This window comes from Typopeltis vanoorti, chromosome 19 (genome assembly GCF_054136105.1).
Source record: "Typopeltis vanoorti isolate ZY-2024b chromosome 19, IOZ_Tvanoo_1.0, whole genome shotgun sequence".
Taxonomy (NCBI): domain Eukaryota; kingdom Metazoa; phylum Arthropoda; class Arachnida; order Uropygi; family Thelyphonidae; genus Typopeltis; species Typopeltis vanoorti.
The window spans coordinates 82,071,336-82,097,263 of record NC_143567.1 but is presented as its reverse complement, the minus strand read 5'-3'; the positions used below and the strand labels follow the sequence as shown (position 1 = coordinate 82,097,263).

General features: G+C 36.4%; 2 protein-coding genes across 2 annotated transcripts in view; one reads left to right on the top strand and one right to left on the bottom strand.

Moving 5' to 3' along the window:
* Positions 1-19,805, top strand: part of LOC150096296 (uncharacterized) — a 53,678-nt gene extending 33,873 nt beyond the window's left edge. The window contains exons 2-3 of the mRNA XM_090409156.1: positions 13,887-14,048; positions 18,851-19,805. Coding sequence (XP_090265282.1) covers positions 13,887-14,048; positions 18,851-19,050 — 362 coding nt within the window. The 3' untranslated portion in view covers positions 19,051-19,805. The remainder of the gene's footprint in view (positions 1-13,886; positions 14,049-18,850) is intronic.
* The window catches only part of LOC150096294 (uncharacterized), a 232,568-nt gene that overhangs the window by 35,119 nt on the left and 171,521 nt on the right, over positions 1-25,928 (bottom strand). The gene's annotated exons all lie outside the window — the stretch shown is intronic.

Below are 25,928 nucleotides of genomic sequence, written 5' to 3'. Positions count from 1 at the left end.
AGCATTGCCCGCATCAAGTAGTTAATAAAGAATTTCCCAAAGATGAATCTGGCCGCAAGTTTTCCGATTCATATTATTATCGAACTTTAGCAAATGGAGAAAAACTTTTACGAAGTTATTTAGTTTATTCAGAATCGCGAAATTCGGTTTTCTGTTATTATTGCAAAATATTTGGTAGTCAAAATTTCCAACTTACTAACGAATACGGTTGTAACGATTGGCAACATTTGAGTCATATATTATACTAAAAATACACGAGACAAGTTCCGCGCACGTTAAAAACTGTTCAAAATACAGCGAACTTAAAATGTCGTTGATTAACAAATGCATTATTGATTGCACACAACAAAGATTATACGAAACTGAGAAAAAATATTGGCAATCTGTTATAGAACGGTTAATCTACATAATACAATATTTATTAAGACAGTGTATAGTTTTTAGAGGTTCTTCACAAAAACTTTTTGAAAAAGATAACGGCAATTTTTTAAAGTTAGTAGAAACTGTCGCTAAATTTGATTCGATAATGGCAGAACACTTGCATCGCATCCAAACATCACAAAAAAGGAACATTGCTCATTATTTAGGTGATAAAATACAAAATGAAATCATCAGTATAATTTCTGAATCTATAAAACAAAAAATTTTAGAAATGGTTAAAAAGGCGAAATATTATTCATTAATTCTTGACACTACTCCGGATACACAGAACAATTATCTATTGTTATTAGATTTGTTAATCAAAATAAAGATACAAATATAGCAGAAATTCATGAACATTTTTTGGGTTTTCAATCTGTAGAACATTGCTCATTATTTATAAATTATTTAAAATTATTGAATATTAACATTTCGGATTTACGCGGCTAAGCTATGATAACGGTTCAAATATGCAAGGCAAACATAATGGACTGCAGAAAAAAATCCTTGAAATAAATTGAAGGGCTTTTTTTATTCCGTGTGCTGCTGATTCATTAAATTTGGTAGTTAATGATGCAGCTAAGATATCCTGTGAAACTGTAAATTTTTTTTGGATAATACAGGAATTATATAATTAATTTTCAATATCTGTGAAGCGTTTGGCTATATTAAAAAAACATATTCGTGTTTTAAATTTGAAACCACTTTCTACTACTAGGTGGGAAAGTAGAGTAGAAGCAATAAAGCCACTTAAAAATAATATCAAGCAAATTTACCAGGCTCTTTTTGATATTACGGAAGATGAAACTAAAGATATCGATTCTAGAGTTCAGGCAGACAACTTAATTTCAAAGATTTATTCGTTTAAATTTATTTGCTCTGTTCATGTTTGGTACGAAATCTTAAGTTTCGAAAATGTTGCAAGTAAAATAATGCAGAATCCGACATTTGATATAGGAAAAATTACAGAAAATCTTAATTATGTTATACAAGAATTAAATACTCGCCGAATAGACCAATAATTTGAAAATATTATTAGAACTACAAAAGAAGTAGCAAACTATCTTAATATTGATCCTATTTTTCCAGACATTCGCAAAAGAACAAAAATGTTTGGTTATGAAGCATCAGATGAGACAACGCATGATCCTGAACAAAATTTTAAAATAAATGTTTTCTTCGCGATTTTAGACACGACAATAACGTCAATCACGGGAAGATTCATACTCTTAAAACAACAGCGAGGACTTTATAAGAGGCTAATGTCTCTTATAAAGTTATAAGAGACATTAGCAAATTACAAGATTGGAGCAATGAAGATTTAATGAAACATTGTAAAGATTTGCACTTAAAACTGAGCGACAATCAAGATTCCGACAATCGCGACATAGATAGTATGACTTTATTTGAGGAATTAAAAACTTTGCAATGTTTTATTAAAAAAGAGGTCGGCTTCTCAGGATGTTTTAAATTATATATACGAAAATAAATTAACAGACACATTTCCGAATACTGCAATTGTGATGCGTATTTATTTAACATTACCAATATCCGTAGCAGGGAAAAGAAGTTTTTTAAAACTGAAACTAATAAAAAATTATTTGCGGTCAACAATGTCTGGAGAGCGTCTAACGGATTTATCAATTATATCAATTGAAAATAATATTATGTATTCATTAGACATTAAAGATATTGTTAAAAATTTTGTGGCAGCTAAATCAAGACGGATAAATATGTAAAATAAATCTACATTTATACTAATTGTTATATAGTTAGAAGCATATGTCCAAATTATTTTTGTTATGTAATATTTCTTTTTATATTAAAATAAAAGTAATTTTTGTTTATATATATACAGGGTGTTCGGGATAAATTTGACATATTTATAATTAATTATATTTTTCCGTAAGTTACATGTATTAACACACACTTCTCTTCATTTAAAAGTTTGGACCCTTCTTCATTCATATACAAGATGTCAGAAAGGATGGATAGCTGGAACCCACCTGAATCATGGAAGAGAATAACTTGTATCATGATGATTCGTGCCCGCCATCAAAATAAGGATATTACGACTGCTGCCCAATGCTCCCTGAATACAGTAAAAACAATCAGGCATGAACTAGAGACTTGCAATGGTGACTACGAGGATGTAGCAAGAAGAAAGATCCCTAGCAGACGATCTGATTGCGTTCGTACAGCAGAATTCCTCGCAAATCTGCAGGAACAGGGGTTGAAGAACCCTGGCATTGGAATTTGGGCTTTGTTCGTGGAGTTGCTAACTGTAGTCAAGCCCTGGATAACAAGGGTAGCCAATGGTAGGCCGTATGTATGGCAGCAGGATTCGGCCCCTTGCCACACCTCTGGGAAAAGTCAAAAATGGTTGTCTGAAAATTTCTACGACTTCACCAGTCCAAATGTTTGGCCTCCAAACTCCCCAGACCTTAACCCCATGGATTATTTTGTATGGGGCACAGTTGAAAAAGACACCAATCGCACTTCCAGTAATACAAAAGCCCAGTTAATGGATAAAATTAAAACAGTTTTTGCGGCCCTTCCCAGGGAGACTGTAGCATCAGCTTGTTCGAGGTTCCGAAGCAGAATTGAAGCTGTGATCGATGCTAATGGTGGTTATTTTGAGTAAATCTTGTTGATAGTATTGTAATTAACTCTGCCTGTAATGTTTTTTTGTCAATTCATTAAATTTAATAGATACAAAGAAGATTTTCTTTTTCCTTACGAAACTGTCAAATTTATCCCGAACACCCTGTATATATATATATATAAACAAAAATTACCGTATAAAATACGGTTGCATTAAGCTTCCGAAGATTTGGGAAACACTCATCACCAGAGTTCCCACCTTACATTCCAGGCCACCTACTACTGCCCTTAGAGGGCGCTCTACCTAGATAGGACTTTAGTGTCACCCACGTGGTTGGGCTTAGTATTGTTTGTTATTTGTATATATGTCACATTAATTGTTTTTGTAATCCCCGTAGATGTCCTAGTGACTAGGACGAAATATAGGAAGTATTAAATTCTATTTTAATTCTTTTTGAGTGTTGTAAAAAATCCATTAAGCCTCTACACACGTTATTTATATCTAGTTTACTCAACTCCCCAAACACCTCTTTGCTCACTTACAGTCAGTCTCTCCTCCCCATCATCAACTGCTCTCAATCTCTCCATGAAGTCACATTCACAAGATTGAAAGATCTTTATGAACTGCTCATTAAGTATCTCCACCACACAGTCTGCAACAGCTGTCATTATACCATTTTCTCCAATCAATGTCATCCTTCCATAATCATTATTTCTTTTGCTGGCTACATATCAAAAGAACTCCCTAGGTTTCTTTTTGGCTTCATTAGCTAACTGCTGTTCATACCTCTCTTTAGCTACTCTCACCAACCAAGTCATCCTCCTTGCCTGGTCTTTGTAGACCTCATGAAATTGGTTATTTCCACTTCTCTTATGCTGCCTCCACAATGCCCTTTTTCTCTGTATCGCATGCTTAATCTCTTTATTCATCCATCTCACACCTACCTTATTTAACCTTCTCACCCTTGGAATACATTTAGACATTGCATCTACTAGATAGTTTTTGAAAATCCCCCAAGCTGCATTAATCTCTTTTCCAGTTAACTCCTCATTCCACGCTACACCCGCAAGCTATCTCCTGAGCTCTTCATAATCACCCCCCCCCCCTTGTAGTTCCACATATACCCTTTTCTCACAGGGGTCCTTGCACTGCTGGACACCACCCAGGTAATCACCTCATGGTCACTCTCACCAATTGGTGGATGATTTGACACCCCATTTATAATTACATCCTCTGATGAGATAGCCAAATCCAAGACCCTTAATCCTTGTGTGCCCTCTGTTACATACTGTCTGAGGTAGTTATCTCTCAAAAACTTAAGAAACTCATTTTCTTTACTTCCAGTTGCTATCTCATCATTCCAGTCTATATTGCCATAATTAAAATCACCCATAATGATCACCCTTTTCTTATTTGCTTGGCTAATTTGACTATATACATTTCACAATCACCACCATCCACATTAACTGGTCTATAACAACATACCACCAAGTATTTGATTCCATTCACCTCTATCTCACACCATACTGCCTCAAAACGACTGGCGCTATTTCCGTCTTGCATCTCTACTTTGTATGGACATAACTCTTTCTCTATCATCAATAGCACTCCCCTCCCTTTTTACCCCTTCTATCCTCACAAAAACACATCATACACTTCTATCTCTATTCCTGTCAGGATGTCATCCTCTTCCAACCATGTCTCACTTATTCCGACAATCTTTGGGTGAACAGACGCAATTAGTGCAACCATTTCATTTGCCTTGTTTCTTATATTTCTAGCATTGGTATACAAACACAACAGCTCATTTCTGGATCTACAGCTAGTTCCACTCACTCGATGTGATCTCTCCATGCTAGACTGGGGCCATTTCCCTTTCTGCTTCTTCATTTTAGAATCCTTTTCAATTCCAACTGTTTCCTTTTGATCCCTGGCCATCCCATTCCTTTCCTGCCTACACAACACGTCAGTGTCCTCCGCATCATTCCCAGAAACCTGTGTAGACAGTCTTGGCATATTCCCAAGATTTCTCAAAGACTTGCCTTAAAGTGAAGATTTGGTCAGTTGTGCTTCTACCAGGATGAAAGCCACACTGTTCTTCCTGGAACTTTGACTCAAGTATGCTCCTGCACCTGCTTTCCAAGCACCTAGCATATACTTTCCCAGGCAGGATGAGCAGAGAGATGCCACAATAGTTGCTGCAATCTCTCTGGTCTCCCCTTCTTGAAGACTGGTATTATTATGCCTGTCTGCCATTGCTTTGGTGCTCGCCCAGAAATCCAAGCAGACTGACACTCAAGTCAGCCAGAGAAACCCCGTTTCGATTTAAGGCTTTTAGCATTTCGGGCCAAATTTCATCAGCAGCAGCAGCCTTGCCTGATTTTAGTGATTTTATTGCTAAATGGACCTCTTCTGCTGTGAGACTAGTCATCGCCCCAATCTGCACTTCTTGGATGTCCACAACTGCTGGGCGATTTGGGTTAAGAAGGCTCTTAAGAATTGCCATTGCTGTGCACGATTTCCTCCCTCGAAGTGGCAGATGGTCTGCCAGAATACTTTGTTGTATTTGCATAGGATGAGTCTAATCTTTCTCCAAAGGATTCCCAAGCCTTCTGCTTTGCTGTGAGGAGATATGATAGTGTAAACATTATTTATATTTACTTTTACTTTTTATTAGTTATTTAAAGATTTAACGAAGTAACGACTGTCTAACAAATGGATGTCTACTGGGCCATTGTAATATTTTTCTTACTTATTTATATCGTAGTTGCTTGAGCTAGTTCAAACTGTCAATCGACTTCAATTTCTAATTCACGTATACAAACTCACAAATTAATCCTTTAGTCCTTAACTTACTTTTACCCTCCCCCCCTCTCAAGGCTGTAAATATGCTCTTGCATGTGCTTGAATTGTAGACTTAGGAAAAGCCTCTGGCTGGAGCCAAGTCCTTAATCTACTTTGCTGTATTTCACTTGTATTGATCCTTAAAAAAAATTTTTTTTTTTATCGACTGCATCATTAAGGATCACGTAAAAGAAAAGTTGTTCCTTCTCTTACAACAAGAGAAATAGTCAGCTAAACACAAAATTAACTCGTAATTTTACTCTATCGCAAGCAACTCCTATTAATTAATCAGTCAGTCGTGGCTATTACTACTCTGGTCACACAGGCTCGATATTTTTATGAGAAGTGCAGTGGCTAAACATATCATGTGTCTGGTTCTAAGACAACAAGAGTACACTGAAGACAATACTTGTCACTTGTCTAACTCTCCACAAAATCAATTAAGCATTTCGCTTAAGCTTTAAGACAAAGAAATCATCATTACACATTAACTTTTCAGACACTTGGATGAAACTTAACACACTTAAACTTCTCTCACATTGTAAACGATAAAAGGCAAAACTTAAACTGCATTCACTCTTAGCATTACATAACATAAGCAAATCTTTAGATCTCTGCATTCTACTATTCACACTCAAACTAAAATACGACTTTCCAGTTCTTTCTAACACCTTCTATGCCACTAGATAACAGAACCAACATTTGTCGTTTGAACTTCACAATCTAGGATATTACATGAAACATTCTGCTTACAATCTCTCTCTAGTTCATTACACAGTCCTAGATACTAAGGGCTTACAGCCATGTTCTCCTTCTTCTCAGCTAACTTTCAATCGGGCACCAGGACATGGCTGCAATAATTCAGCACACACGTAGATCATCAGGGAATCACAGTGGGATATCTTGAAAAGGCCGTCTCTGCTACTAGCGAACTTTCCATCTTCATTGGAACTGCTCTTTGTGGAAAAGCAACTCTCCCCATCCTCCGAAAGGCTTGGCACAGGAACAAACTTCGAAACAAGAGCCCCCTAGCCACTCAATCTCTGTCTTTTATATCATTTTTCCGACCTTGGCTCTTCTTCTCTAAAGTCCCCCAGATTTACTGGAGGGTTTTCTCTGTCATCCACACTAGCGCTGGGTTTTAGCAGGAAAATTCATAATCCGATGACCTTCGCGACTGTTGCTAGCCTTAGGTCTCTTAGTCTAATCCCGTCTGAGTTTAATTTTAGTTACAAATCTAGTGGTTCTTATTCAAATATTTCAACATTTAGTTACAACATTTATCTCAGTACAGTGAGTTATATATTCTTTTACTTACAAGCATAATATGTAATTTAATTGCCCATTGTTAGATTGTGATAGAGTGGAAATTTATGTATTCCTATCTTATCACAGTCTAACATGCTTTTCCAAACAAAAGAATGAGATAAATACAATAAATTGCCTCTAAGTGTAAAATAAGTAATGTGTATATATGTATCAAATGTGTTCTGTTATGAAAAGGTTAAATAAGTATGCATTTTGTGCCATTCGCGAACGTGGTTAATTTAGTATAGAAAATGTAAAACATTACCAGAGCTTTAGAAATTAACCCGTGTAAAAGAATTATAAAATATAAGCACAAATTCAACAGTTGGGGGGGGTCAAGTCCAAAGGTTACGGAGTCGTAACGCGAGGAAGCGGCTCGCCCCAAGCAAACAACGTGACGTCAGCGTATGTGCAATAGCAGGGGAGAGATATGGAGACGCTGTGACGTAGCAACACATATGAGTTGGCTGGACATCGAAAAGGGCAAGAATCGCCGAGAAGAATAGGGGAAATATAAGGGTCATGCGACCCTGTAACAAGGCTTTTTTTCCCCGGATTTCCTGTGTGTTCGTCCCTCGTGGTGGCGGAGGGTGACGGTGCCTCGATGTCGGACAGCTCCCGATAGGCAGCTACGGTCATGGCGGCCGTATTCCCTGTGAAAAGAAACAAGTCTGGCTGTCCACAGAAGGCCAGTTTCCTGTGAACCTATGAAGCACTAAAGTACCGAAAAGAGAAGATAAGTAAACTTTGTTTGTGTTACTCTGAATAGGAATGAAAGATTTGTGTCACGTTATGTTATAGAGGAAGAACATTAATGATCTAGGATAGGATCGTATTGCTAGGACTTTAGAAGAATATTGATTTTACCTTACTATCTGTCGTTGTGTTTAAGTTTGCTTTTATATTGAATGAAGTTAAGGATATGCTAGAGTAAAGAATTGGCATAATATAAAGAGATTGTGAAAGATATGAATGTTATCTTGTGTAGTCTGACAGAGCTATGGAGTTTTAGATTGATTGTGATAATAGTACATGATTAATGCATTAGCGAAGGTTAATATAATTCTTACTTTAGGAAGCTACTGTATAATATTTTATAAGTGTAATAGTAGTGTTTGAATTTTATATACCTTGTCTGAAACTCCCTTAAGATGGGATTTTAATTTATGTTATTATGTGTATCAACTTTGAGTATAATAAACCTTGCTTTTGATTCTAACAAAGACTTTCTGTGATTTCTGGAATCCGATGCAACGCTTATAAAATATTAATGCGAACCTATGCGGGATATTTGAAAAGGGTATATTTTGGCCACGTCTGCAGAGTTAATAGGTATCATTAAGTACTGTCCTGAGATTACCTCTTGGTTGTTAATATTAATAATCTAATAGCTCTAAGTGGCGCAGCGAAACAAATAAATTTCTTGGCGTTTTACGAGAGGTAAATCTTAGACACTCTGATACTCTGGTACTGCCTCTATCTTGAGGAAATTCCATTGTCCCTCAGAGGTACCACGTGCTACCCGATAGTGTATTACGGAGATAAAGCAACAAAGGTTTGAAATAAGTGTGAATAAGAAGAAGCGACACAACATAAATGGCGCAGCCAGTAGGATAGTTATAATAAGGAAGAAAAATTGACAACATAAATGGCGCAGCCGATAAGGTTAATATAGAAGAAGAAGAAGGTTTAGGTTAGAAAAGATTGAATAAAATACAACCATTGTACAATAAAAAAAAAACAAGAATAGAACACAACACCATGTAAAATCAACATAGAAAATACTTTCTTTTAGGGTTACACAGTGATCAGCACTCATATTTGTAGATTTAGGGACTCAAAAACACACGTGTTGAACAGATTATTTTATTAATTACAAATAAAATAAAACTTGACGTTTCGACCTCTATATCGAGGTCATCATCGGAAGAATACAACTGTATACAGAACCAAGCTACATGCTCATGCTTTCTATACCAGTAAACTAAATCTATGTAGTTAATAAATCTTTTTTCTAGCCTGACCTCTAGTGATAGAAAAGAAAAACAAAAATAAATAAATAAAGAAATAAAATTATAAAAAAAATATATATATATATATATTTATATACAGGGTGTTCGGGATAAATTTGACAGTTTCGTAAGGAAAAAGAAAATCTTCTTTGTATCTATTAAATTTAATGAATTGACAAAAAAACATTACAGGCAGAGTTAATTACAATACTATCAACAAGATTTACTCAAAATAACCACCATTAGCATCGATCACAGCTTCAATTCTGCTTCGGAACCTCGAACAAGCTGATGCTACAGTCTCCCTGGGAAGGGCCGCAAAAACTGTTTTAATTTTATCCATTAACTGGGCTTTTGTATTACTGGAAGTGCGATTGGTGTCTTTTTCAACTGCGCCCCATACAAAATAATCCATGGGGTTAAGGTCTGGGGAGTTTGGAGGCCAAACATTTGGACTGGTGAAGTCGTAGAAATTTTCAGACAACCATTTTTGACTTTTCCCAGAGGTGTGGCAAGGGGCCGAATCCTGCTGCCATACATACGGCCTACCATTGGCTACCCTTGTTATCCAGGGCTTGACTACAGTTAGCAACTCCACGAACAAAGCCCGAATTCCAATGCCAGGGTTCTTCAACACCTGTTCCTGCAGATTTGCGAGGAATTCTGCTGTACGAACGCAATCAGATCGTCTGCTAGGGATCTTTCTTCTTGCTACATCCTCGTAGTCACCATTGCAAGTCTCTAGTTCATGCCTGATTGTTTTTACTGTATTCAGGGAGCATTGGGCAGCAGTCGTAATATCCTTATTTTGATGGCGGGCACGAATCATCATGATACAAGTTATTCTCTTCCATGATTCAGGTGGGTTCCAGCTATCCATCCTTTCTGACATCTTGTATATGAATGAAGAAGGGTCCAAACTTTTAAATGAAGAGAAGTGTGTGTTAATACATGTAACTTACAGAAAAATATAATTAATTATAAATATGTCAAATTTATCCCGAACACCCTGTATATATATTATAAATAGATAAATGCAACTACAATAAACTTTTAGAGTCCTCGTGTATTAATATTCTGGATAGTTACAAAATGATTTCTTTCAGTTGCTATTGAATGTTCTAAACACTTCACCAGGTCACCAGGTTGTCTTCTTGTAGTGGGAATTTTTCTAATGCTAGTTTAGGATGTTATACAGGTTGTAAATGGGTCCTCCACATTCTTGAAATGGTGAGGCCATCATTTTTGTTGAGATTTGGGTTGTGTTTGAGCATTTCACAAGACTCTTTAAATTTTCTCTCAAACCAGGTTTTGGTGCGGTGTAGGGACTTGGTATTTTTCCAGTCAATTCTATGGTATGTTTGAGTGCATGGTCAGAAAGGCCTGTTTTACCGAAGTGGAGGTATTTAATGTGTCGTTTGTGTTCGTCTTGTCTGATTGGGATAGTTCGCCCTGTTTCCCCTATGTATGGTATGTTACATGTGCAGTGTATTTTGTATACCCCTGGGTGTGCTAGGTGTGGAAGAGGATCTTTAGAGGAACTGAGTAGGTGTCTTAGCTTATTTGGGGGTTTAAAGGTGGTTTTAATGTTGTATTTGCGAAGTGTTCTGTCTATTTTTTCAGAAATGCCTCTAACATAAGGAATGGCAATAGCATTCTTGAAATCTTTTTTGTTCTTACTGGTATCTTTATGGAGGATCTTGTGAATAGTTTTTTTATTTTATCCATTTTTGATAAATGTTTGGTTGATGATTTTGTATTCTTGGTTTAGAGCCTGTTCATTCGAACAAATAGTTAGGGCTCTGTGTTTAAGGGTGCTTATGACACCTAATTTTTGTGTTGGGTGGTGGTAAGAATTTTTGTGTATGTATTGGCCTGTGTGTGTAGGTTTGCGGTAAACTGAGAAGGAGAGACAGCCAGAGGGAAGACGTGTGACAAGTGTGTCTAGGAAAGGAAGAGAGTCGTTTTTTTCCATTTCAATGGTGAATTGGATACGTTTGTGTTGTTTGTTTAGGTGGCTAAGGAATGTATTTAGAGCTTTGCGGCCGTGGGGCCAAATGGCGAAAGTCCCTACACCGCACCAAAACCTGGTTTGAGAGAAAATTTAAAGAGTCTTGTGAAATGCTCAAACACAACCCAACACTGAAAATATTCTGAAAATCTACAGAATAGGTTGGTTACTCCTTATTCCTAGAAGTATCCTATGTCTGTAGAAGCATGTGTTCACATGGCTGGTTTGCCTGCTTGCAGGAGGAAAAACCCCAGAAAAACTGGGGAGAAAAACCCTGTGGCCCACACCCAAGACCAGCTAACATTGCTATGTCTGAGAAAGATCCTACGCTCCTGACGTCAGCAACAGGAATTGAATGCAGGACACTCCTTTCCCAGGTATATGGCTGCGAAGCGCATAGCCACTCGGCTAACCTCACGGACAAACTACCTATATATGTTTAAAAATATAAGCATTTTTTTATTTTTTTAGTGCTTGAAATTTATTATTATTATTATTATTATTATTATTATTATTATTCAGGCCTCCATGGAGTCAAAAGACTCATCGTGGGAGGTCCTTCCTAAGAAACGCAAAGTCTATCATACCACTCATTGACCGTTCTCACTCTCACCACTCCATCAGACAATGCATTCCATGGGTCAACCACCCTCCATGCAAAGAAACCACTCCTCTTGCTCACAGTTTCCTTTCGTAACTTCCAGGGATGGCCTCTTGTCATCACTCCTTCCCGCTGTTAACCAAGCGAAAGAACTCCCCAGTGTCAACACTGTAACCACCTCTCAACAGTTTAAAAGTCTCAATCATATCACCTCTCCTTCTTCTATTCACCAAACTCTGCAGTCCACATTCCCTCAGCCGATCCTCATAACTATCATTGTACAGTCCTGAAACCATCTTTGTTATCCGCCTTTATCCTTTCCACAGTTAATTTATCCCCTTCAAATCCTGGGGACCAAATCTGAGAACAATAGTCCAAGTGTGGTCTGATCAGAGTCTTATACAATGGAATTATAACTGTTTTATCTCTGCAGGTCAGTGTCCTTCTCATTATTGCAGCAATCCTCTGTGTTACCTTCGCAATATGTCCCCTAAATTTCAGGTTTCTATCAATCATCGACCCCAGATCTCTTGTCTTCCCTACTTCCCCCAGTATAACTCCTCACATAGAGTATGCATTGCCCCATTGATGTTTCCCAAACCTCAAGACCTTACATTTTGCTGCATTAAACCGACCCCCATTCATATGCCCATCTATCTAGCTTATTCAAATCCTCTTGCAGGGCTGCGCATCTGCACTATTTCTAATAATCCTTCCCAGCTTCGCATTATCTGCAAACAACTGAATATCCCCTTGCAATCCACTGACAATGTCATTGATATAAAGGTTAAACAATATAGGTCCCAGTACTGAGCCCTGTGGGACCCCACTTGTAACCCTCTGCTTCCTTGAAACTGCCCCACCATACACAACTCTCTGATACCTATCAGAGATAGGTATCAGAGAGTTGTGTATGGTGGGGCAGTTTCAAGACCCATGTGCTGCAACTTAAATATCAGCTTATCATGTGGCACCCCGTCAAATGCCCTCCCTAAGTCCAAGAAAATGGCAGTATATGCCTTTCCCTCATCCAATGCTCTTGTAACCCATCTTAAAAGGCTAGCATATTGCCAAACAAAAGCGCCCCTTCACAAATCCATGTTGACTCTCACAGATAACATTACTTTCATCTGCCCAATGCTGTATATAGCCCTTCACTACTTTCTCCAAGATCTTACTAACTACTGATGACACACAAACTGGTCTATAATTAGACACTTCCAGTCTGCTACCACCCTTATGCAATGGCACTATCTTACCTTCCTTCCATTCCATGGGCACCTTTCCAGCAGCCAGACTTCAATTGAAAAGCCAGGTCAAAGGCACTGTCAGTTCCCTAGCACATTCTCTCAAAACTCGTGGTGAAATACCATCAAGTCTCACAGCTTTATTGACATCCAGAGTACTCAGTATTTGAAACACACTCTCCTCCTGTACCTCTAAACCTCAAACCTACCCTATCCCTCTAGCATTAAAACTGACTCCCCCAGGATGAAATACTCCAATAAAGTGGTCACTAAACAATTCTACTATGTCCTCTGCATCAGTCACTCTATTCCCATTTTTATCACACAATATCATTCTTCCATAGTCATTTCTCCTCCTACTGGCCATATATCTAAAAAATTCCCTAGAATTTTCTTTGGATCTTAGGGCTAATCTCCTCTCATATTCCAGTTTCGTCTTCCTTACCATACTAGTCATTCTTCTGGCCTGTGTCTTATACTCTTCATGCATCTTCTCTTCTCTTCTCCTGTCTCCTTATATCTCCTCTTCTCCTGTCTCCTTATATCTTCTCTTCTCCTGTCTCCTTATATCTCTTCCACAGCCTCTTTTTCGCATGTAATTCCTGTTTAATATTGTTTGTCATCCACTTTACTCCAAATCGTGTCCTCTTGTTCACTTGTGGAATACAACTTACCATTGCTGCTAACAAATTTTACTATTATCTTCTATGCCATGCTAATATCTTCCCATTATTCCTATAATAATTATTAAAATTTATTATGCTTCTTTATGTATATATTTTAATTTTAAAAAGTGACTTAATTCATTCTGAAAATATGTATATTTTTATTTAAACAGGAACATGCATGAAATGCTTTATGTGCAATTCAAGGGATCATCCAAATTGTGATACTAATCTTGATTCTAAATACCTAATTGAATGCAATGAAAAAAAGGAAGGCCCATATTATGCTGCTTGTCGTAAAATTGAACAGTGGATCGATTTTAGTGTCTTAAATCGTAAGTATTTGTGTTTCAGATAAATTAGTGATAAATTTCATCTCTTAATGCCCAAACCATTTACAGCAATGAATTCCAATATCAGTAGATTTTTAAAAATTGTTTTGATGAAAAATATTTCAAAAATATTATCTTTGATGAAGACAGTTTAGAGCAATAGGAAATATGTCTAATGCAGCACTTCTTTCTATTCTATGATTTGCATTGCCCTCATTAGTATTCTGCTCATGGCAGCTCATTCTACTGGGCTGCAGAGCTACAGTTCCCCCCTTCCCCTCCTCCTTTCCATTCAGTGGATTACAATGCTTATATTGGGAAGAATGATTATGGTAGAATGATAACTGCTGCAGAAGATATTGTTGAGGTATTCAGCGTGCTTCATGCTCATTAGGGTGAAATCATGAGAAACATAAGTGTGGAGGACATAGGAGAGGATGGCTTAATTGTGAGTGAGTAGGAGGTATTTGAGGAAATAAATAACCTTGATGTCAATAAGGTGATAGGATTAATTGACATTGGAATCTGGAGTTTGCTTAGATGGATAAAAGAGAATAGTGTGACAGGAAAGGTAGTAAGCATGTTGCCTAGGTATGACAGTGGTGAGATGAGGCAGAGAGCAAGGATTATGAATGATATGTTAGCAGAAATGCGTAAGGAGAAAGGAGTGCAGGTTGTTAATGTGTGGAATGAGTTCGAAGGACAAAGTGAACTGTATAAGAATGATGGACTGCATTTGAGTGGTTTTGGTGTGAGTCGCTTGGAGAGACTGCTGCTGCTGGAAGTAGAGAAGTGAGTACAGAGAATGAATCTGATCAAGTGGTTAACGATGTGGAAGAGCAGGAGAATAAGATATAAATGAAGAGGTGAGGCAAGAAGGACAGGGAAAGGGAAGGCTTAGGGTGGACAGGGGAACACAGCATGTGTAGACAGGAAAGGAAGGGGATGACCTAGGATCAAGAGGAAACAGTTAGATTTGAAGAGAGTTCTAAAATGAATAAGGAGAAAGGGAAATGGCTTGAGTTAAGCATGGAGAAATCATGTCGAATGAGTAGTATCAGTATAACTAGCTATAGATCCAGGAATGAGCCGCTGTGTTTGCATACAAATGCTAGAAGTGTAAGAAACAACGTAGATGAAATGGTTGCATTATTATTATTATTATTATTATTAAACAAGACCTCATGGAGGCAAAGACTCATCTAGGAGGTCCTTTATCTCGCACACATCTCATCATACCGTGTCTTAAACACATTCAAACTCCTTGCAGACACCACACTCTCAGGCAAGACATTCCAATCACTCACAACTCTGCACGAAAAAAACCTGCCTCTCGCTCCCCTACTCACACCCCCTTTATACAGTTTCCAGGGATGACCTCTGGTTCTCCCCTGATCTATTAATTAAGTCTGTTCACCTAAAAATTGTTAGAATAAGTGAGACGTGGCTGAATGAGGACGACATCCAGACAGGAATAGAGATGGAAGGATATGATGTGTTTTGTGAGGATAGAAAGAGTAAAAAGGGAGGGGAAAGTGCTATTGATGACAGAGAAAGAGTTATGCTATATAAAGTAGAGATGCAAGAGGGAAACAGTGCCAGTGGCTTTGAGGCAGTATTGTGTGAGATGGAGGTGAATAGAATGAAATACTTGGTTGGATGTTGTTATAGACCTGGTAATGTGGATGGTAATGACTATGAAATGTATAATCAAATTAGTCAAGCAAATAAGAAAAGGGTGATCATTATGGGGGTGATTTTAATTATGGCAATATAGACAGGAATGATGAGATAGCAACTGGAAGTAAAGAAAATGAGTTCCTTGAGTTCTTGTAGGACAACTACCTCAGACAGTATGACAGAGGCACACGAGGATTGAGGATCTTGGATATGGTCATCTCATCAGAGGATGTAATTATAAACGAGGTGTCCAATCACCCTCCAATTGGTGAGAGTGACCATGAAGTGATTACCTGGGTAGTTGCCAGAAGTGTGAGGATCTCTGTGAGAAAAGGGTATATGCGGAACTACAAGGGCGGTGATTATGAAGAGCTCAGGAGACAGCTTGCAGGTGAGGATGACATCCTGACATGGAATGAGGAGTTAGCTGGAAAAGAGATCAGTACGGCTTAGGGGATATTCAAGAACCATATAGTAGAAGCAATGTCTAAATGTATTCCAAGGGTCAGAAGGTTAAATAAGGTAAGTGTGAAATGGATGAATGAAGATATTAAGCATGTAATAGAGAAAAAGGGCCATAAGCATAAGAGAAGTGGTAATAACCAATTCCATGAGGATTACAAAGACCAGGCAAGGTGGGTTACTTGGTTAGTAACGGTAACAAAAGTGAGGTATGAGCAGCAGTTAGCTAATGAAACCCAAAAGAATCCTAGAGAGTGCTTTTGATATGTAGCCAGCAAAAAATAAGAATGATTATGGAATGATGACATTGATTGGAGAAAATGATATAAGGACAATTGCTGCGGAAGATATATTGGAGATACCTAATGAGCAGTTCATAAAGGTCTTTTATTCTTGTGAATGTGACTTAAGGAAGAGATCGAGATCAGTTGATGATGGGGAGGAGAGACTGACTGTAGAGCAAGAGGTGTATGGGGAGTTGAGCATACTTGATGTTAATAAGGCTGTGAAACTTGATTATATATCATCACATATTCTGAAGGAATGTGCCAGGGAGTTGACATCTGCCTTGACGTATTTTTTTAATATAATCTTGTACTGGGTCAAGTTCCTAAGGAGTGGAAGAAGGGCAAGATTGTGCCACTTCATAAGGGAAGTGATAGAACTCAAGCATCAAATTATAGGCCTATCTGTGTGTCAGGTGTTGTGGTTAACGCAATCCAGAATTGCGCTGATGGTATTATTTTTGATGGACAGCATGGATTTTCTAAAGGTAGGTCATGTTTTAGTAATCTACTTACTTATTACAATAAGATGATGGCTTGCTTGGACAGAGGAGAGGGATACACAGTAATATACTTAGATTTTGCAAAGGCATTTGATAGATTACTGCATGCTAAGTTAAAAGTCAAACTAGAGAGGATGGGGTTGGATATTAGATTAGTGCTTTGATCGGTGACTGGCTATCTGATAGGTATCGGCAAGTTGTGTATGGGGGAGCAATATCCCGGAAAAGGAAAGTCATTAGTGGTGTACCTCGGGGGTCTGTTTTAGGGCCATTACTGTTAAACTTGTATGTTAATGATATTGGCAAAGATTTGGATGGAGATATTCAAATTGGGACGAACTATGAAGAGTAGAGAAGATCTGTGGCCTTAAAAGAAGACTTGAATAAATTGAGTGATTGGGCACGGAAATGGGGATGTGAGTTCAATGTTGCAAAATGTAAGGTTTTCAAATTTGGGAAACAAAGATGGGATGTAGAATTCATGCTTGGTAGGGATATATTGTTGGAGGTGGAGGAAATAAGAGATCTAGGGGTGATAGTGGATAAGGATCTGAAATTTAGGAAACACATTGCCAAAATTGTGAAGACAACACAAAGACTTCTTGTGATGTGGAGGACACTAACTTATAGGAGTAGGAAGATTCTTGTTCCATTGTATAAGTTTTGATTAGATTTCATCACCTGGTTTTCAAAAGGATGAAGAGATGTTGGAAAGGGTCCAAAGGCAACTGACTAAGGTAGTTTCTGACCTCTGGAATGTCGAATATGAGGAAAGATTGAGAAGATGCAATTTACAGTCTAGTGCATTTTCATAATACGGCACACCTAGATTAATTATTAAAATTCTGCGGCACACTAAAAGTATATTGTTTTAATTTTTTTGATGATCTGGCAAAAAATAGGCATGATTTTGATTGATTTACACACACAAGAAGATGGAAGACCAGACACTAAATAAATGTGCAAATTATGACATTATTTCTTTCAATTAATTTGTTTTCATAAATCTCGTGGTACACCTGACGATCTCTCTTGCGGCACACCAGTTGAAAATCGCTGGTCTAGTGGATAGGAGGAAGAGGGGAGATATGATAGAGACCTACAAGTTAGTAAGTGTTTGTTATAGGATCAATGCTGGGGAAGTTCTAGATAAAAAAGTGGGAGATCGCTGGGGAAAACCAGAGGTCATCACTGGAAACTGTATAAAGAGGGTGTGAGTAGGGGAGTGAGAAGCAGGTTTTTTTCGTGCAGAGTTGTGAATGATTGGAATGCCTTGCCTGAGAGTGTGGTGTCTGCAAGGAGTTTGAGTGTGTTTAAGACACGGTATGATGAGATGTGTGTGTGATAAAAGGACCTTTCAGATGAGTCTTTGACTCCATTAGGTCTTGAGGTAATAATAATAATAATAATTTATTAGAAGTCTTAAATGGCATGAAAAATTATATCCAAGTTTCTGGGTAAGTTTGTTGTAAATAATCAAGTTAAGGGCAGCCCGGTTGGCCCAGTGGTTAGCATATCTGCTCTCCAGCCAAAAGGTTGCAGGTTTGAATCCTGCTGTCGGCATGGATGTTTATGATTGTCTGTGAAAATACTAGTGGTGGTGGTGGTTTACAGTAGATGGCGTTGGTGTAGATGGAGGTAGTTGCGAGTGGTTGAGACAGAGAGTAGATGCCCTCTCTCGATGAGTCTTTGGACTGCCTGGAGGTGTTACATAATAATAATAATAATAACAGTTTCTCATGTTTTCAGTACCATATGCTCAATAGAAATGTGTATCAGATGCTTGTATTAATAGGAAAAATCTTCTTATCATTGTGATATGTGATTAAGACATCCTGTGGCAAAACTAATTAACATACCATTTAATTTTTTGCAGAGCCACCTCACAAGAGAGTGATTAGACAGTGTGCTAACATTACAGATCCAGAAAGACCATGCAGCTATAAAGCTGGTTTGGGAGGAAGAGTGAGTTCATGTGACTGTTATAAAGATGAGTGCAATACAGTTGCAAAGCCACTTCTCTCAAGGTTTGCTATCCTTGTTAGTGTCTTCTGTCTCTTGAGGCTGTTTTGGTGACACAAAATGTTCAGCAAAAAAATTTTTAATTGAAGTTATTTAAAAAAAAAAAAAAGAAGAACATTAGTGTTTTTTACATCAAAATCAAGAGTAATCAGTGGATAAATCTGATAGAATAGCTTTGTCAATTATTCGGTTCTCTCTCTCTCTCTCTTTCTCCTCTCTTCCATGAGAAGTTTTTCCTCAGTAGGATTCAGGTTTTGTATATTTACTTTTTGTTTACTATGAAATGATACTTCTAAAAAGATATTCATTTATAAATGCAATAAGGAATTAAAAGTAAAAGCAATAAGGAATTTGCTCTAGAGTTACTTAAATAACGGTTGTTAAAATCTATGACTTCTCTATTAAAGAATTTCTTTCTGTATTAATCAAATTTATGTAATGTCTCTGGTTTTGTGTTGGGAATGTGATAAGAATTATAGCTGACAATATTCATAGTAAGCTAAAAATCCAAAACATTGACTGCCATTACATGCATTTTTACAAAAGATATCTCCTAAGGTTTGTGTAATGCATTTATAAGAATGATCTGTTTATTATTGTAATGGATTTATTTTTATGTTAGAAAATACAGAATTCTCATTATATGTAAATAGTTGCATTTAGATATATCTACTCTGAGACTTTTGTAATTCATATTTTGATATAAGATTTTTAGTTTTAGAGAAGCACATATGAAAATAATGTGTGCTGTTCATAAAATATTTGATGCTGTATAAATCACTTCATAATAAAAAATATTATTTAGTTTATATGTATTAGTTTTGTTATGTACTGTACTTTACATTTCTATATTTTTTTATTTTATTTTTATTGTTCTAACACTAATATAGTATTAGAAAATGAAACTTTGCTCATATAAAGATAATAGGGTCTCAGTATGTCTATCATTTTTTAATAGTGCTGGCCCATGAAGTTTTAAGTGGGGATGTTGCCTATACAAAATCATTTTAAAAAAATTATTTTTTTCCTAATCAATAACCAATTTATTAATAAATAAATCTACACATTTATTTATTAATAAATTGGTTACTAATTAGGGAAAAAATAATGATTTTTTAAAAATTTTGTATAGGCAGCACCCTCACTTAAAACTTCATGGGCCGCCACTGTTTTTGAATATCCTGGTAAATATTAAGTACATTGAAAAAAGGGTGAACATTTAAAATCATTTATCAAATAATTTTTAACTTTACAGAATTATTTATGAATAAATGTTTATTTCATTTAGCTTAACTATTATTATTTTATACTATAGTTATATTTTAATAATACAGTTGTGACAGAGAGGAATAGGCACTGCTGAGAAAGCAGAGAACCAAACAACTCACCAGAAGTAGATGGATGTCAGAAGAAAGGTGAGGCAAAGTATTCATTTGCACTAACTCATTCATAAACTCAAGTTTCCATTCCTCAACCAAGCATAAAAGTAGTATAACACAGATATCCCTTCCATCTGTATAGGACTTGGTAACTATAAGAGACCAAAGTTGGGTGAAGGTACTAAATTTGAAATAGTGCCATCAGAAGAAATAGATATTGTGTTGAATATCTATTGAATATTATGAATACTATGTTGAATATTATGATAGTCTACCCAAGGTCTTATGTTACCTCCTGTCACCAATCAGCTACTTATCCATACTGTTGGATCAAACAATATTCAGACTCACCTCACAGCATCAGGTTTGTGGAAATAGTCAAACATTGGTTCCTTGTTCTATGCAATCTGAGTCATCCATATGCAGTTGTATTACTTTGAATATAGCAAAAGCTTGCAGGCGTAGACTTCTGTGGCTAATTGGTTCAAAAGATATATTTCGGTGATTATACCACATTTTTTATTATTCAGTTATACAAAATACTGAAATAATAGTTCCCGACAAGTTTCGTAAATCGTAAGATTTACATCTTCAGGGGGTAAATAGTATAATTTAAAGTTTAAACAAGAGAATTAATAAATACAAATCATAACCGTCTGGCTATTCATAAACTCAAATAACAGAATGCAGGTATAAAACGTTATTGACGTTGAACAATACTGGATGATGTCATGTGTTCTTGTTCTCGTTAATACAGTCAGAGCTCAGATTGAGGTAGATTTTTTATTAGAGCTGACCACACTTGATGGAGAATTAAACCTTGATTTTTATTGCATTGGGTTGGGTTTTTTAGCATATTATCAGCTTCTTTAAATTTTCTTATATAACTGTTGTTTTCTATGTATGACATCGTCATTTTTTGCCAGAGTACATCGTGTCCAGTGGAAGTGGTATGGAAAGCAAGACCTGTTTTTTGTTCTCTTTTGTATTGTACGTCTTTATAAAATATAAAATATAAAATAACAAAAGCTATCAAACTATATGTCCTAGTGCAGTGATGGCAAACCTTTTTACCCAGGTGTGTCAAACATCTTTTTTTTAAATATTGACGTTGTTGATGTGCCACTTGCATACATGCATTATAGATTTAACTACATAATCAGAGATGGTAACTTACACATATCATATTAGGCTATTTATTTAATAGGACATTGATATAAAATCTATGAATTCATATTATACAATTAATTTAATAAAGTGAAATTACAAACTTACATTATATTTAATGACTTTTCTGTTGCTGAGTACTGGTAGAAAGTTGCTTTATAGAAGGGCTATAGTGTGTACATTTTAATGCTACACAGGCAGTGCTCAAATCATTGCTCAATCTATTTCTCCCTTTCGATTTGATATTATTTAAGGTAGAAATAGAGTTTCACAAGAGTATGTAGAAGAGAAAATTGTTAGAAGAGCTTTAGCAAAGATTTTAAGAGCATGAAAGTTTTCAGGAAGGCTATTCCACATGCTTGGAATTTCAGTCTGAATTTTTACATGCGGTTTCATGCAGACGTTTCCGCTCAAGTTCTTCTAATTCATTTCTAAGAGCAATAAACTTTCTTTTCCAGATAGGATTACACTGGAAGTCGGCTAGTTGCATTTCTAGATCTTTTAAATCCAACCACTCAAAGCCATCTAATTTAAGATCCATGAATTTTATTTCATTGAATTGTTTGTTCCAACATTCGAAATTGCTCAAATCTAGAAGAAATTTGCTCAGTTACTGATTTTAGAACTTCGATAGATTGGTTGATATGTTGTTCACGATTTTTGGGGCTGGTTTTGTTAAAAAAAATTTTCACTCTTGGGAAATACTTAAAATTGTTACTTTCTAAATCACTTTGAAAGATTTTGAGTTTATTCTCAAAGCTCTTGAATCGTGCCAAACATAACATTGACAGATTTTCCGAAACCTTGCAATTGTATATTAAGTTCATTCAGGTGCAATGAAAAATCTGTGAAAAACATCAGCTTACTGAGCCAAGCAGAATCGTTCAACTGAGAAAATTTGTGCTCCATGCCCTTCATATTTAAATATAATTTCATTTCATTTTAAACATTCAACAAACCATTCAACTACTTGGACAACTCAACCATAGAATATTATTGTACATTAATAGACCTTTGTACACTGATTCAACTTCGCTTAAAAGTGAATTAAATTCTCGTTTGTTTAAAGCCATGGCAGCAATAAAATTAGTTACCTTTGTCACAATTCTCATCACATCATCCAAATCCTTTAAGACTGATTTCGCAAACAGTGTCTCCTGATGTATAATACAATGGAAACAAACTAGGGGATGACCAACATATTCTGTAAATTGTTTGATAAAACCGACATTACGGCCAACCATATTAGGCGTGCCATCAGTTGTAATCAAAAATATTTTCGATAAATCTATCTGTTTCTCACGGAACACTTTAACAACACAGTCGCATATGTCGTGTTTTGAGGTAAATTTTCTAACTTTATCAATTCCTCGTGCATAGAATCACCGTGAACATACCTTGCAATAATAGCCAATTGAGCTGATGACATAATATCTGTAGTTTCATTGAGACAAATGGAAATACAATGGCATGAGTTCAAGTCTTGTTGTATTTGATTTTCTACATTTTCTATACTAGCATTCATTGATATAACTCTGTCTTTAATAGTATTTCTACTTAATGGTAACTCTTTCATGCGCTTTACAATAGCTTCATTATTATTAAAGTCCTGAAATAAAAATGGTGCACACTTTACGAAAGCTTCTTTAATATAATCACCATCACTAAGTGGTTTCCCATGTTCAACAATAGTATGTGAAATACAGTAACTTGTGGCTGCTAAATTTGAAGGTCCTGAAACAAATTTAATTAAAGTCCCCAATTGTAATTCTGCCAGTTTTAGATGTTGTGATATGTATTCTTTGCGTTCTTCAAAAGTTTTTTTCTTGGAGCCATTTGTGCTTAGTTTCAAAATGTCTTCTTATATTCCAAGCTCTACACCCAGATAGCTCACCACACAATTTACAGAGAACTTTTTCACCTCTATCAATAGCACCATATTGTTCACTCCAAGCATCTTGGAAATTTTTTCCACTTCCTTTCTGTGATAATTTTATTTTTTTTTTATTAGTGCTAGCTGCCATTGTAAAAGAGTTCACAAATTAATAAAGAGCAAAATTATATACAGCAGTAATTAAGTAATAATTAATAAGAACTAACAATTACTGGAAATGAATTATACACCAGCAACTCAAATTACTTAAGTGGCAGACCATGCAAGAATACCACTACTTCTTTCAACAGGGTTGCCAGATTTATTACTGGTACGTTCGTGGCAACCTTGTTACGTTTTATCATGCTACTAAATAGTAGCTATTTAGTAGGTTTTGTTGCGATGTCGTTGTAAGTTGTTACTATTTGCATTATTTAACAAAATTTACTGAATTTATTGCAACTATAAAAATGTTTTCATTATTTACATGGATAAATTCAATATTTAATGCTGCGAATTATATTTTCTGTGAAAGTGGTTTTAAACATGTTTAGAACTTGTATTACTCAGTTGAGAGACCTGGAATGCATATAACAACCATTTCATACAACTCTCTTATCCAGAGAGTTGTATGAAAAGGTTGCACAGGTATTCCCATTACAATCTCATCACAATCCACAGTCTATTGCAATTCATGCAATCAAAAGCTTTCTCATAATCAATAAAACAGATGAATACTTCCTTCTGAAATTTTCTTGTTTTTCCATAATCCATCTCATATTTGCTATATGGTCTGTAGTTCCTCTACATCTCCTAAATCCTGCCTATTATTATTATGAATAATAATAATAATAATCAGTGCTTTTTTTTCTGGGAAAAAAGGTACTGACACTCACCACGAAAATGTTATTACAGCAACTTCCACACTTTTAACATATCCTCCGATATACCCTCGTTGTCTCTAGATTGCTTCTTGCTTTTGGTATCAACTGCAGAATGATGACTTCGGAGCAGCCATATTTTCTAGGATTGAACTGAATGAGAGGAGGTCCTACTATCCTGATGAAAGGATAGTAGGACCCGGAAGATATTTAATAATAAAACACGTAAAAACCACAGTAATAACTTATAATTAATAAAGGTACAAGTATTTCGTACTGAAATTCTTTTAACTGTTTGTATGATACATCTTCAGTGTCATACAAACAGTTAAAAGAATGGAATAAAAAGTAAAGAACAGTCAGTGGATCACCAATTAACATAGTTGCTGCATGCTAGGAGATTAATTATCATCGTGGGAGGTCCCTCTTAGGAAACACAAAGTCTATCATACCACTCCTTAAACTCATTGACCATTCTTGCTTTCACCAATGTATCAGGCAATGCATTCCATGGTTCAACCACCTTCCATGCAAAGAAACCACTCCTCACCCTCTTGCTCACAAGTTTCCTTTCGTAACTTCCAGGGACGGCCCCTTATCATCATTCCTTCACGCTGTTCACCAAGCGAAAGAAATCCCCAGTGTCAACCCTGTAACCACCTCTCAACAGCTTAAAAGTCTCAATCATATCACCTCTCCTTCTTCTATCCACCAAACTCTGCAGTCCGCATTCCCTCAGCTGTTCCTCATAATTAGCATTGTACAGTCCTGAAACCATCTTTGTTATCCGCCTTTTGTACCCTTTCCACAGTTAATTTATTCCCTTCAAATCCTGGGGACCAAATCTGTGAACAATAGTTTAGATGGTCTGATCAGAGTCTTATACAATGGAATGATAACTCTTTTATCTCTGCTGGTCAGTGTCCATCTTATTATTGCAGCAATCCTCTGTGTTACCTTCACCAACTTTGCAATATGTCCCCCTAAATTTTAGGTTTCTATCAATCATCACCCCAGATCTCTGGTCTCCTATTTCCTCCAGTATAGCTCCTCCAATAGAATATGCAGTGTTCCATCGATGTGTCACTGCATACTCTATTGGAGGAGCTATACTGGAGGAAGTAGGGGAGATGTATGTCTGGGGTATGTATAGGGAAGTATGTCTGAGACTTTATTTTCTTGAAGATATTCATGGAAACCACGAACTGCTTGTCTTTCATTTAAACGAAATTTGCATGCCAACTTTTTAATTTGCACTTCACCAAATGTCAGATGCTTCCCAGGATTTTCTAGCCAATACCTGGAATCTAAAATCTTAGCACATTCAGGCAAATAAGCATCATCTCCTTCAAGCAGATGCTTTTCAACAGCTTCTTTCAGACTTTTATAGAAAGCAGATGAACTTATTGCAGGACTGTGTCTTTCATTTTTTGGAGCTCAATCCCTTTGAACTTCATGTGCTTCTGACTTTGAAGAGAAATACTGAAGTACAGAATTCCTTTATTCAATTCTTTCTTCAAAAAGCTGAACTTATTCTTTATCTTCCTGTCTGCTTTGTATAAGTTAATATTTCTCTCTTGTAAATCTAGACTTAGTTCACTAAGTTCTTGGAAAGCATCACACATAAGGCCC